This window comes from Danio rerio, chromosome 5, assembly GCF_049306965.1.
Source record: "Danio rerio strain Tuebingen ecotype United States chromosome 5, GRCz12tu, whole genome shotgun sequence".
Lineage (NCBI taxonomy): Eukaryota > Metazoa > Chordata > Actinopteri > Cypriniformes > Danionidae > Danio > Danio rerio.
The window spans coordinates 74,554,562-74,567,500 of NC_133180.1; the positions used below are offsets into that span (position 1 = coordinate 74,554,562).

At 36.8% G+C, this 12,939-nt stretch overlaps 1 protein-coding gene and 1 long non-coding RNA gene across 8 annotated transcripts in view; one reads left to right on the plus strand and one right to left on the minus strand.

Annotated features, from left to right (window-relative positions):
* Positions 1-12,939, plus strand: part of LOC141385684 (uncharacterized) — a 143,269-nt gene that overhangs the window by 111,036 nt on the left and 19,294 nt on the right. The gene's annotated exons all lie outside the window — the stretch shown is intronic.
* dlg4a (discs, large homolog 4a (Drosophila)) overlaps positions 1-12,939 on the minus strand; it is a 226,871-nt gene that overhangs the window by 2,102 nt on the left and 211,830 nt on the right. For all 7 annotated transcript variants that reach the window (XM_073951680.1, XM_009302021.5, XM_073951679.1 and 4 more), the window contains 7 exons: positions 10,366-10,408; positions 6,873-6,903; positions 6,728-6,775; positions 4,327-4,428; positions 2,885-3,057; positions 1,768-1,880; positions 1,581-1,672 (listed from right to left, as the gene is read on the minus strand). In XM_073951680.1, the coding sequence (XP_073807781.1) occupies positions 1,581-1,672; positions 1,768-1,880; positions 2,885-3,057; positions 4,327-4,428; positions 6,728-6,775; positions 6,873-6,903; positions 10,366-10,408 (602 nt within the window). The remainder of the gene's footprint in view (positions 1-1,580; positions 1,673-1,767; positions 1,881-2,884; positions 3,058-4,326; positions 4,429-6,727; positions 6,776-6,872; positions 6,904-10,365; positions 10,409-12,939) is intronic.

Here is a 12,939-nt window from a genome sequence, read left to right on the forward strand (position 1 = left end):
CTTTATCTGCAGTTTGACACTTTCACTTTCATTCAGGAACATTACAGGCATGGCCCTGTGACAAACTGAGCTATTGGATGCGAGTATGAAGGAAGAACTGCTGGAAGAGTGTTGTTTTGATGGAGTTTGATATCACACGTTGAATGGGAAGGAAAAAAACGCAGCATTTCGCGATGCAGGTGTCTGTTGTCCTTCACTGACTTGGTAGATGCAGAGAATAGTGTCAAACAGCCATGTGTGTACGAATATCCTGTCATAAAATGTGACGAAAATCCAACATAACGATAAATGTTTGATGACGGTGTTTACATGCAATGTTAAGAACACATTGGGCCCTATAGTAAATCCAAGGCCCCCCTTTTATTTTTTACCTCACAAAAAAATAAAATAAAAGAAATAAATAAAATAAATAAAAATGTATATAAAAATAATATTTATTTATTTATTTATTTATTTATTTATTTATTTATTTATTTATTCATTCATTTATTTATTTATTTATTTATTCATTATTTATTTTATTTTATTTTATTATTTATTTTATTTAATTAATTAATTAGTTATTTATTTAATTTTATTTATTATTAATTAAATTAACTAATTAATTAATACACCTGTACATGTAGCTTTCTTTTAATTTTAATTCTTTTAATTTTAATATATTAATTAATTAATTAATTAATCGCAGATATATTGTCTGATGAAAACCAGTGCCAATATTTTTTTGCTCCATATTATTTCTGTTGTTTTTATAAATGGGGCAAAGTAAACATTCATAAAAAAAAAAAATTAGCCTTCTAACTAGTTCAGTTAGACTTACTGTAAAACCTAACAGAGTGTATTTACTTCAGATACATACTCCACAAAGATGGACATTTTGATAACTGCTTGTGTAGGCTATTTGATTTGTTTGTGCACTGTGTCAGTTATATTGTGTGATGTATTGTGAGGCCATGCGTTGGTTTTTGAGTCCAGCTGTAACAGCCGTGCGGCCGAGACTGCGATTCAGTTATGAGTCCATTCAACATGACTCTGCCTATCCCAGCTGCTGTTACTACATGTACAGGTGTATCAAGTATAAAGACTGTTTGAATTTTATTTTTTGTTCTACGACGAGCTTGGTTAGCCTACCTTTGACTGGATGGCTCTCGCGGTAGTGCCGAAATAAGGAACTGTCCTGGTAAAATTGGCACATCTGATCACCTTTATGACAGGGCTATTCCATATTCTGATTGGGCTACAGCCACTCCGAGCCCCAGTTTAGCACCCGCGTGCTGTTTATGAACAGCAGCAAACCGAAAGGAATACTTCACATTATTGACGACAGAAAGCATAACACAAAGAGGCGTTTCCTGCGTCATAGCGCAAATTAATTCTTTAGCCCATCCAAGGTCCCCTTCTTCCGTGGATCCTGGGGCTTCAGCCCCACCGAGCCCTTATGTTAATCCGGCCCTGTTTACATGTCTGAACTGCACTTCAATAATGCCCCAAAAATATGCATACTCCACATGTTCTAATCCGATATCTGTTAAGTTAAATTATGACAAATTATGAAAAATGTGTAAAAAAAAAAGTCTTACCAGAGAAGCACTCCAGGAAATCTTGTTCCAGTTTTATAGCGCGATCCATTCCTTTTCTGGCTTGTTCCTCAGTTAGGCGTGTGTTGATTTCTCTGCATTAAACAGTACAGATTCCATCAGTATAAAATTACTCTAGTAAGTGATGTTTTGTCAAATGAATCGAGTATAAGTGTTTGCTGCTACATACAAGACGTTCTCCAATGATTTGGGTCGTACGAAGATGGCGATTGGATGAAGCTGTGCCGCTTGTAGCCTTCGAACTGCATTTGCAGACACATCCAGAATACAGTGCTTTCCCTGCTGCTCACAAACACACAGAAACAGACAGCTGAAGGCAAAATTATAAGCAGGCACGTGTACACACAGGGCTCAACCTGTGCAGTGCACATGCCCTTTTTAGTCTTGGATAGAAAGTGCCCTTCCAAAATGATCAACAGTGCCCCTGCGACGCGACACACCCTCGGTCCCGCCCTTCAGTAGGCGCGCGACAACACCGCTCTTGAGTACGCGTGCGACAACTCAGCTGATCAGAACGCGCGCGACAACACCGCTCTTCAGTACGCGTGCAACAACAACCCCCCCACCCCCGGTCTTCGAAAAATTTATCCTGCACATGCCCTTTGGACGGTCTCTGCACGGGCCTGATTATAAGCATGTGTGACTTAAAAAAAAATATTGCCCGAGTGATATTTAATGGGCAAGATTTCCTATAATAGTCCTATTTTAGTTCAGTTTGTGTATGTTCAGTTTCAGCTCAAAATACCACACTAATAATGTTTTATAACTCTTTGAAACTGCCCCGTTTTGACTTTGATTGTAATTGTGCTGTTTTGGTGACTGTCGCTTTAAATGCAAATGAGATTCAAAAGAAGGCGGAGCTACAAATTTGTCAGCATAGTGGCTAATTCAAAAACAAGACTAAACTCTTATGCTAATGAGGGAGAGATGGTCATTACTGGGCGGGGCTTTCCCCCTCTGATGACACATACATCGGGAGAATGTCTATTAAAGTGTCTCTGCAGGCTGTTTCTATCAAGTGCGATTATAATGAATAAAACTAACACATTTTTACCATTTGAAGCTGACTATATTCACACACTGTTACCACACAACTGTGTTTAAACCGCTTATAAAAGGGATTTTTGCATAATAGGTGCCCTTCTCTTTGATAAAAATCACCTCTCTCTGATAAATATTTGAAAAAGAATACAAATTTCACAGGAGTGCTAATCATTTTGACTTTAACTAAACATTATTAAGGTTTGATCAATTTGATACACATACTGACAGTATTGATCCCTAACCTGTTCTGCCACCTCTCGGACGCTCTGAACGCTGGTGCCGTACAGGTGGCTGTTGTACTGGCCCGCCTCAATGAAGCGATGGTTCTGGATGTCCTTCTCCATCTGTTCCCTCGAAGACACGAAATGGTAGTCCCGTCCATCCACCTCATACTCCCGCTTGGGTCGTGTCGTATCTGAAGAACAGTAAAGATATCATCTCGTGATTCTATTCAAACGTGTAGTGCTTTTCACAATAATTATTGTACTGAAGCAGCTTTACAAAAGGTGCACGTTATTTCATCACAGTCAAAATGAGAAATTTGTACATAAAGGTTTGATCAGTACAGTGCTCAGCATATACAGTCCATCCGGAAAGTGTTGATAGCGCTTCACTTTTTCCACATTTTTTATGTTACAGTCTTACTCCAAAATGGATTAAATTCATTTATTTCCTCAAAATTATAATAATAATAATAACTTCAATTCAATTCAATTCAATTCAGCTTTATTTGTATAGCGCTTTTACAATGTAGATTGTGTCAAAGCAGCTTCACATAAATGGTCATAGTAACTGGAACAGTGTGGTTCAGGTTTTAGTGTTTAAGTTCAGTTCAGTTCAGTTTAGCTCAGTTCAGTGTGATTTAATCATTTCTGAGAGTTCAAACACTGAAGAGCAAATTCATCGATGCGTAGCTCTACCAATCCTGAACCATGCGAGGCAGTGGCGACAGCGGAGAGGGAAAAAAAACTTCACCTGATGGGAGTGAAGAAAAAAAACCTTGAGAGAACCAGACTCAGTTGGGCACGACCATTTTAATTTCTCCGCTGGCCAAAAGTCTTGTGCAGAACTTCATTTATAAGTTTATAAAATAACATTTATAAAATAACCTTTATTTAACCAGGTAAGTCAACTGAGAACCAGTTCTCATTTACAATGACGACCTGGCCAAGAGGCAACATGAAAAGCAGATGCAGTACAAAGCAGTAGGGAGACAATACAATAACAATTTCACAAATGAACCTAATTACACAAAAACCAACAAAAAAAATAAAATAAATAAAAACAAGCACAGTGATCTTGAACTATTGACTGGATTGAATTTTTAAAAATTGATAGCGGAATGAAAGTGCTGAGCTTTAAGGTCTGCTGCAGATGATTCCAAGCATCAGCAGCAGAAAACTGAAAAGAGTAGCGACCAAATGAAGCGCGAACTTTGGGTATGCAAAGGTTAATGAAATTACTAGAGCGCAGATTTTGGCATGTTTCCTGAATGTTAAGAAGTGACTCTAAATATAGTGGAGTTTCACTAATAAGAGTTTTGCAAATGAACAGAAACCAAGGAATACAAACTTTATCGTCCTGACTTTTAGAAACTTAAATCAGGATTGGTGCTCGCTATTGTCTTGACACTTTAGTAAGCATCATGAAGCAGAGCGTGACAAAAGAGTTGAGCAATACTTACGAGGGACACAAGAGCCAAACTTGTCTGGGAACTCAGACAGCAGGTCATCATTCACTCTGTCCTTCACCGGGCCCAGAATAATGATCGGCCTGGCGTAGTGCACTAAACAAGAGAGAGAGACTCTATCAGTACATGCACTAGCAGACAACGAAAAACAAGAGCAAATAATAAAACGAAATTCAACCCAGGCTCATTCTGATAATGTACCCCTGTATACATTTCTGGAGAGCACCAAATACGTCCCAGGAGCTACAGTTTTTGCAGTTTTTGCGAATCCACCAGAGGCTTTTTTGATCTTATTTCCAGATCTTATATATCTATCGCGAATGCCATTCTTGCCTGCTGTTCTCACGTAAATCCACCAGAGGCTGCTGTCGACTGGCTGACTGACCAGTCGACTGACCGACTGTCCTCCTTCCCTAAACCAACCCATAGTGTTTTCAAAAGCAATCTAGAAAAAGAAAAGCCCTTGCCTGATTTTAATCACATCCTCGCCTTGTTATTTACTTATTTTATTTTTTGGCTTCTGCTTTTTTCTTACCCCCTTTCTGAAACCGTTCTTCGCCTCAAGTCAACCGCAAGATTATAATAGTTTTGGATTTTTCAATAGCTTTAGTTTCTATTTCGTTTTAACTTTTTGTTTTCAAATTCAGTTAGTTTTAATTGGTTTTTAGAGGCAGATTTACTAGTTTTTATTAGTTTCTATATTTAAAAAATGTCTTAGCTTTAGTTTAGTTTTTATTAGTTTCAGTATTAGTTTCAGTTTTTTTTTCTAAATAAGGATATTTGTTAGGTGCAAGATTCAAAATCAACAGAGTAAATGTTTAATAAAAACTCAGTCATACATTTTTTAAAACATGTATTCAGAGAACACATGAACACTATCATCTACCACAACCATCTACCCATCCTCAAATTCAAATACAACAGCAAAGATTCGTTCACGATCACGATACAGAAATAAAACCCATTATTGGGCACAAATGTGTTAAAGTAATAGTTTTAAGTCTCTGTATTTAATGCTGTCACCGTGCTGCTGTCATGTCCACTCGTTGTTTTTGTCGCGGGAGCAACAGCGAGGATGACTCGAGAAGAACGTCTCGATCTGGCCAGTGGCAGCAGGAGACTCTGAGGTGCGAAAGGGTCAAACACAAACATCTGCAGCGCGGATTATATTTACTTTTAAAAGGCTTACAGTAAGATTTTATGTATTAAATAAAGAAGTTTATGTATTAAATACAGTTACAAATACGAAAACAGAGGTTTTTGCGATAATTTTAGTTAGTTTCAGTTAGTTTTATATGTACACAATACAGTTTCAGTTAGTTCTAGTTTTTTTAAAAACTCTTGTTTTTATTTTTCTTTTAGTTAACAAAAAATAATTTAACATTTTAGTTTTCGTTTTTTCGTTCGTTTTCGTTAACTATAATAACCTTGGTCAACCGACGTACATGGCGAGTTACTGGACCAACTGCTAACAGTGGTAAAACCGTCCATACAAAGGTAAGTGGTCAGCTGGTAAGCACGAAAAGGAATACCACCCCATAGCAATCATTTTAAAGACAAATTGCAGCCATACATAGTTCTGGCTACATAATTTGCGATCTCAAGAAATGTATATTTGGCTGCATTTTCAGAATGAGCCTATGTTGCAGTATGGTGCATGTACAATGGTTTTTCCAATCTATCATAACCATCTCTCAGCATTAGTGTGCTTCATATGAGCAGTGTTTGTGCTACAAAGCTATATACAGCATGAGATTTTGGTTTAATTTAGGACACCAACTGCATAGAATATATACACTCACCGGCCACTTTATTAGGTACACCTTACCAGTAAGCTTGGACCCACTTTTGCCTTCAGAACTGCCTTCATCCTTCGTGGCAGAGATTCAACAAGGTACTAGAAATATTCCTCAGATATTTTGCTCCATATTGACATGATAGCATCACACAGTTGCTGCAGATTTGTCGACTGCACTTCCATGATGCAAATCTCCCGTTTCACCACATCCCAAAAGTGCTCTATTGGGGTGAGATCTGGTGACTGTGGAGGCCATTTAAGTACAGTGAACTCCTTGTCATGTTCAAGAAACCAGTCTGAGATGATGATTCACGCTTTATGACATGGTGCGTTATTCCAGTAGATCAGCAGTTTCTGAAATACTCCTTTCTTCCCCAATCTGATGCTCTGTTTGAACTGGAGCAGATCATCTTGACCATGTCTACATGCCCAAATGCATTGAGTTGCTGCCATGTGATTGGCTGATTAGATATTTGCATTAACAAGCAGTTGGACAAGTGTACCTAATAAAGTGGCCGGTGAGTGTATAAAGCAAGGCATTATTTACTGGATCAGAGCCAGTATATAAAAGACAAAGCATTTGGTGAATTCTCCCACCTTCCACTTGTGCGACCGTCTCGTAACTCCGTACTGGCTCTTCCCTTCCTGAGAGGAAAGCAAACACACACACACACCCACACTTTCAATATACATGGGGCTCTGGATCAGCATTCAAGATTGTGTATGCTGTGTTATAACTCACCCTGTGAACCTATACTGTCTCGACTTCGGTCCTGATAAAAGATAGAAAGAATATAGGGTACAATCAATGCATGTTTAATAGCAATCGACTGCTTTCAACCTTCATTTACAAGAACAATTTGGCATTCCTTTAATATACTTAAAGGGATAGTTCACACAAAAAAATGTAAATTTACTCATCTTCAGTTTGTAAAAACCTGTTTAAGTTTCTTTCTTTTGTTGAACACAAAGGAAGATATTTTGAAGAATGCTGGAAAAAAATAACCAGTGACTTCACTTCCATCCAAGTGAAGTTATCTTTGTCATCACCACTACTGACCTACTGTATTGTTGTTAAACAGAGAAAACATTTTACATGCAACTTTTATTCTAAATCTTGGACCTTATTCTTAACAAAAAAAAAAAACAATAAAAAGTTTTGAAACACCGAAAGCGGTCCATATTAATTTTAATACTAATTAGGCTATTGTTTTTATCCATAAACTTTTAAATGCACTCATTTAAAAGAGAGGCTAGATATATCGGGACGCTCTATATTATTATTAGTATTATTTTTTTATCAAAAAGGCTAAATTCTGACTGAGGAAGGTTGAATGTACCGCCTAGTGTTATTTGTCTGATAAATGACAGTAGGCAACAGTTTTTAATTTAAACCTTTCATTCATTCATTCATTTTCTTGTCGGCTTAGTCCCTTTATTAATCCGGGGTCGCCACAGCGGAATGAACCGCCAACTTTTTACGCAGTGGATGCCCTTCCAGCTGCAACCCATCTCTGGGAAACATCCACACACACATTCGCACACACACTCATACACTACGGACAATTAAGCCTACCCAATTCACCTGTACTGCATGTCTTTGGACTGTGGGGGAAACCGGAGCACCCGGAGGAAACCCATCCTAATGCAGGGAGAACATGCAAACTCCACACAGAAACGCCAACTGAGCCGAGGTTCGAACCAGCGACCCAGCGACCTTCTTGCTGTGAGGCGACAGCACTACCTACTGCGCCACTGCCTCGCCATTTAAACCTTTAACAGATTCCTATTTTTTGGTACGTCAAAAAGTGTGGTTATGACGACCATCTGACAAGCTAATCCAGAAAAACAGTAGTGCTTAAAATGTCACTAAAATGCAGCATTTAAACCTCCAGCATGATTATGCTATTAAACTTACTAAAATGTTGCTGACAATAGCTAAAAAATGCTTTAAAATGGAAAACAGACATGGATGTACCAATTGAACTGTGGATCTCAGAAGTTTGCAACTGTATACCATTGGAGAAGATCACATATTTTTTGAGAGGAAAGGGCGAGTTATTTAAAAAGATTTGGAATCCATTTCTGAATTATATTAAAACAGTACCACATGATTTGATTTGACAAAATAGTTTTTTTTGCACTGGTTTCTACTGTATCTCCTCCCTTTATTTATTTATTTATTTATTTATTTATTTATTTATTTATTTATTTATTTATTTATTTATTTATTTATTTATTTGTTTGTTTATTTTTATTATTTATTTTATTATTTTATTTATTTATTTTTATTATTTTTATTTTACTTATTTATTTTATATAGTGTGTATGTTTTACTTTAGCTTGTTTGCTGCTTAGTTTTGATGTTCTGTATTGTTAACTTTTGAAAAAGTAAACAAAAATATATAATCAAATAAAATGCAGTGTTTAAACCTCATAATTAAACAGAAAATGAGGCAAATAACTGCAAAAGGGTCCACTTTTTAGGAAAAAAGAATCACGCCTGGCTATGGGCCTGTAGTACAGTATAGTAGATTATAGTAAAACTTGTCATGTATTTAACTGCATTTACATTTGTAATTATACATTTGTAATGAATTGTATTAAATGAAATACTTAAAAAATATATACACATTAAATGTAAAATAGAATTACTCCACAATTTAAATCGGCATCAAATTTACAGGTGCTTTAGTAAGTTAGCAGGTCAAAATCAAGCGTACTGTTTAACATGACAAAATAGTTTATACGAAATGAATTAAGTGTAATTTGTTTAAAGTTTATTTCATCAATGTAATAATATGTTAATACATCCACACACACACACACACACACACACACACACACACTGTTTTATATACTTTAAAGTGTATATATACAGTTGAAGTCAGAATTATTAGCCCCCTAATAAACATAATTATTATAATAACTCATTTTTAATAACTGATTTTATCTTTGCCATGATGACAGTAAATATTATTTGACTAGATATTTTAAGACACTTCTATACAGCTTAAAGTGACATTTGAAGGCTTAACTAGGTTAATTAAGTTTACTAGACAGGTTAGGGTAATTAGGCAAGTTATTGTATAACGATGGTTTGTTCTGTAGACTATAGAAGGAAAATATAGCTTAAAGGGGCTAATAATTTTGACCTTAAAATGGCTTCAAAAAATTTTAAAACTGCTTTTATTCTAGCCAAAATAAAACAAATTAGACTTTCTCCAGAAGAAAAAATATTATCAGACACACTGTGAAAATTTCCTTGCTCTGGTAAATATAATTTGTGAAATATTTAAAAAAGAAAATAAATTTCAAAGGTGGGCTAATAATTCTGACTTCAACTGTATATTTATAGGTCCTTTGTATTACTATTAAGGTTTTCACTAATTTTTCAAACATTTTTCGGTAATTTAGGTCGTTTGTCTGTAATTTAGGTAACCATTAAGTGACATTTTTGAAGAAAAAAATGCACATTTTTTTAGATATGCATGTGGATATTTGCAAATATCTGCAAATGCTCTATATTTAAATAGCCTAAACTATGGCATGGCCACAAGTGATTTTTTATAAACAAATTTCGGGATGAGCACAAAAGTCTTTGACGAGGCTAATTCATCACACACAATCATTCTATTATCTAATCCGCTCAAGAGCAAACCTCTCTCTTTATCCTGATAAGGAGAATAACACGAGTTAGGATGTCTTCCCAAGCTCAGAGCCCCCTCACTAGACAGCACACCATATTCTATTCAGTCAAATATCTGTGAGTGTGAACTCGTGAAATAAGCATTGTTGTTGTCCACATCAACATCACATTTACTGCACAGCCTTTACTTGACTGTTTATGATGTTGCAGCACCCCTAATAAGCTACCCGTCTTTGATATGAAGGATTTGAAGACCCTGCGGAGAGTATAGGAGTATGTGCTGAATGCATGCGTGTGTGTGTTGTGATCTGTATGTACAGCAGGAGCCCTAAAGGCAGTACAAGCTCTCAATGCCCAGGAGTTTCCCAGCTTTCATTAAACAGCTCCTTGATAGAGTCCCGCGGGCAGCAAGCACACACACACACACACACACACACACACACCAGCGCTGCTCTGAACCATCACAACTGATTACAGAGAAGCCAAACAAACCTCACAGGAGCAGAGCCAAATGTTTCTGGAGGAACTTCAAGAAAAGCAGCTGAACTGTAAGGAGCTCTTGTGTGTTTTGGAGATGAGAGCTTACCCTTTCTTTAGACTTCAGCCGCGTCCACTCTTTCCTCTCCACCCTGAAACAGAGATCAATTTAGCATGAATGACATGAAATATGGAGAAAATGTTGTACAGATTTACTGAGCCCACTGACTATGTTTACATGCACATCAGTGATCTAAGTACTTGCCTTGATTTGAATAAGACTTAATACAATTAAGAGGCTCTATAAAAGATATTTTAGTCCATGCGCAGAGCGCAAAACGCAGGGCGCAAACGCTTTCAGGGCGTGTCAGAACGCATTTTTGCTAATTTACGGACGGGAAAATGCGCTTTGTGCTAAGGCGCATGGACTAAAAGGGTTGAGTTTATTTTTTTAATGAGTTATAGGTGTGTTTTGAGAATAAACCAATTAGAGTCTCATCTCCCATTCCCTTTAAGAGTCAGCTGCGTCGCGCCATAAGCGCATTCACTATTTACAGGACGCAAAGTAAGTCTAAATTCAGTTCTAATTTCTAGCAAATGAATAAATGAACATTAATGACCAAGTGTGGTCAAAATACTGAGTTATTTCCAAATACACCTGCCGTGCCCCATATGGTCTAAAACCTGACAGGTGGGCAAATCTGAGCTTGTTTTTAATAAAAGAAATATAAATATGGATATAATAAATAATACTGCTAATAATAATAACATTATACAAAAGCAAATTGTTATGAATGAACTGAAAAAGCCTCCCGAGATGAAGAAGACATAAAATCAGTGATTTTTCATATTTATGTAGGCTAGAAAATAATATGTTTTGTAATAATTTAATCCTTTATATTTATATCCTATATCTATTCTTATTATATACTATATATATCCTTAATATTTAAACTTTTTCATATGTAAAGATATTTGCCTATTGCTCTCTTGTGTGTATTAAGCAGTGTGTAAGCGAGGTGCAACTCTGCGCCGGAGTTTAGACCGGGTTAGTTTTGGTCTAATGAAAAATCTATTATAGTTTCTCAAATACAACGCGCCAGCGGTCCGCCTCAGAACGCCTTTCTTTTTAGACCAGAACGCCTATGGGCGCACAAATGAGCGCTAATGCATTTGCCATTTAAACAGCCTCAAAACGACTCTTGCGCCAAGCTGAAACTACCAAAAGACTACTGCGCCACGCCTTGCGCCACACTGCGCCGGGTGTATGATAGGGCCCAAGGTGTTTCCACAAGCTGCTTTTCTGTTTTGTATGTTATAGTATTACATACAGCGGGAGAAATAAGTATTGAAAACGTCAGCATTTTTCCCAGAAGTCATATTTCTAAAGGTGCTGTTGATTTGATATTTTCACCAGATGTTGTTAGCAACCAAAGAAATGCATATGTGCAAAGAAAACAAATCAAATTTAGTTCACAAATTAAACATAATAAAATGTAATGACCCAAAAGGATTGAACACATGAAGAAAGGGAGGTAAAGAAAGGCAGTGAAAGCCCAGACAGCAGCTGAAATCTCTCAGTAGTTTCCTCGGTGTAAATAAATATCAGCTGCTTCAGTCCAACATCTACATTAGCAGGAGGATGAATATGAAACCAGGGTGGACATTTCAGCAAGACAATGATCCAAAACACAGCCAAGGAGACTCTCAAGATGCTTTCAGAGAAAGAAAATCAAGCTGTAGAATGGCCCAGCCAATCACCTGATGTGAATCCAATAGAGAACACAAAATAAAGCTCAGCTTTGATAGTAAGAGACCTACAGAACCATCAAGACTTTGACACTCTGTTGAAGTCTGTGAGAAACTCATACCTGAGCAATGCATGTGACTTCATTCTGCATTTAAGAGGCATCTTTAAGCTGCCGTCACTAAAAAAGCCTTTAATATAAAGAATTAATCACATTTCAATTGTTCAGCTTTTTCTCCTTCTGTCATTTCATTGTTATTACACACTTTTCAGACTTTTTTGTTTTGTTTTATTTTTATGTTTGCATTGTTTGGGTTTTTACCAAAATCTGGTTCAATTCCCTGTCAACAGCTGCTTAATAAATATTATTGCCAGGAAAAAAACAGGATGTGTTCAATACTTCAATACTAGTAATTCGATTAACGTCAAAAAGAAATATGAAAAGTTTCTTGAGCAGCATGTCAGCATATTACTGTACATTAATAATTCAGGAACAAGCCTAGGAGCTAACCTTAGGTGACATGAAACTCAGCTTAGCATCAAGAGAATACAATGCAAGTTAAAATACACTCACTGGCCACTTTATTAGGTACACCTTACTCGTACCGTGTTGGACCCACATTTGCCTTCAGAACTGCCTTTATCCATCGTGGCAGAGATTCAACAAGATACTTGAAATATTCCTCAGAGATTTTGCTCCATATTGACATGATAGAATTAAGCAGTTGCTGCAAATTTGTCGGCTGCACATCCATGATGCCAATCTCCCGTTCCAACACATCCCAAAGGTGCTCTATTGGATTGAGATGTGGTGACTGTGGAGGCCATTTGAGTACAGTGAACTCATTGTCATGTTCAAGGAACCAGTCTGAGATGATTCACGCTTTTTGACATGGTGCGTTATCCTGCTGGAAGTAGCCATCAGAAGATGAGTAC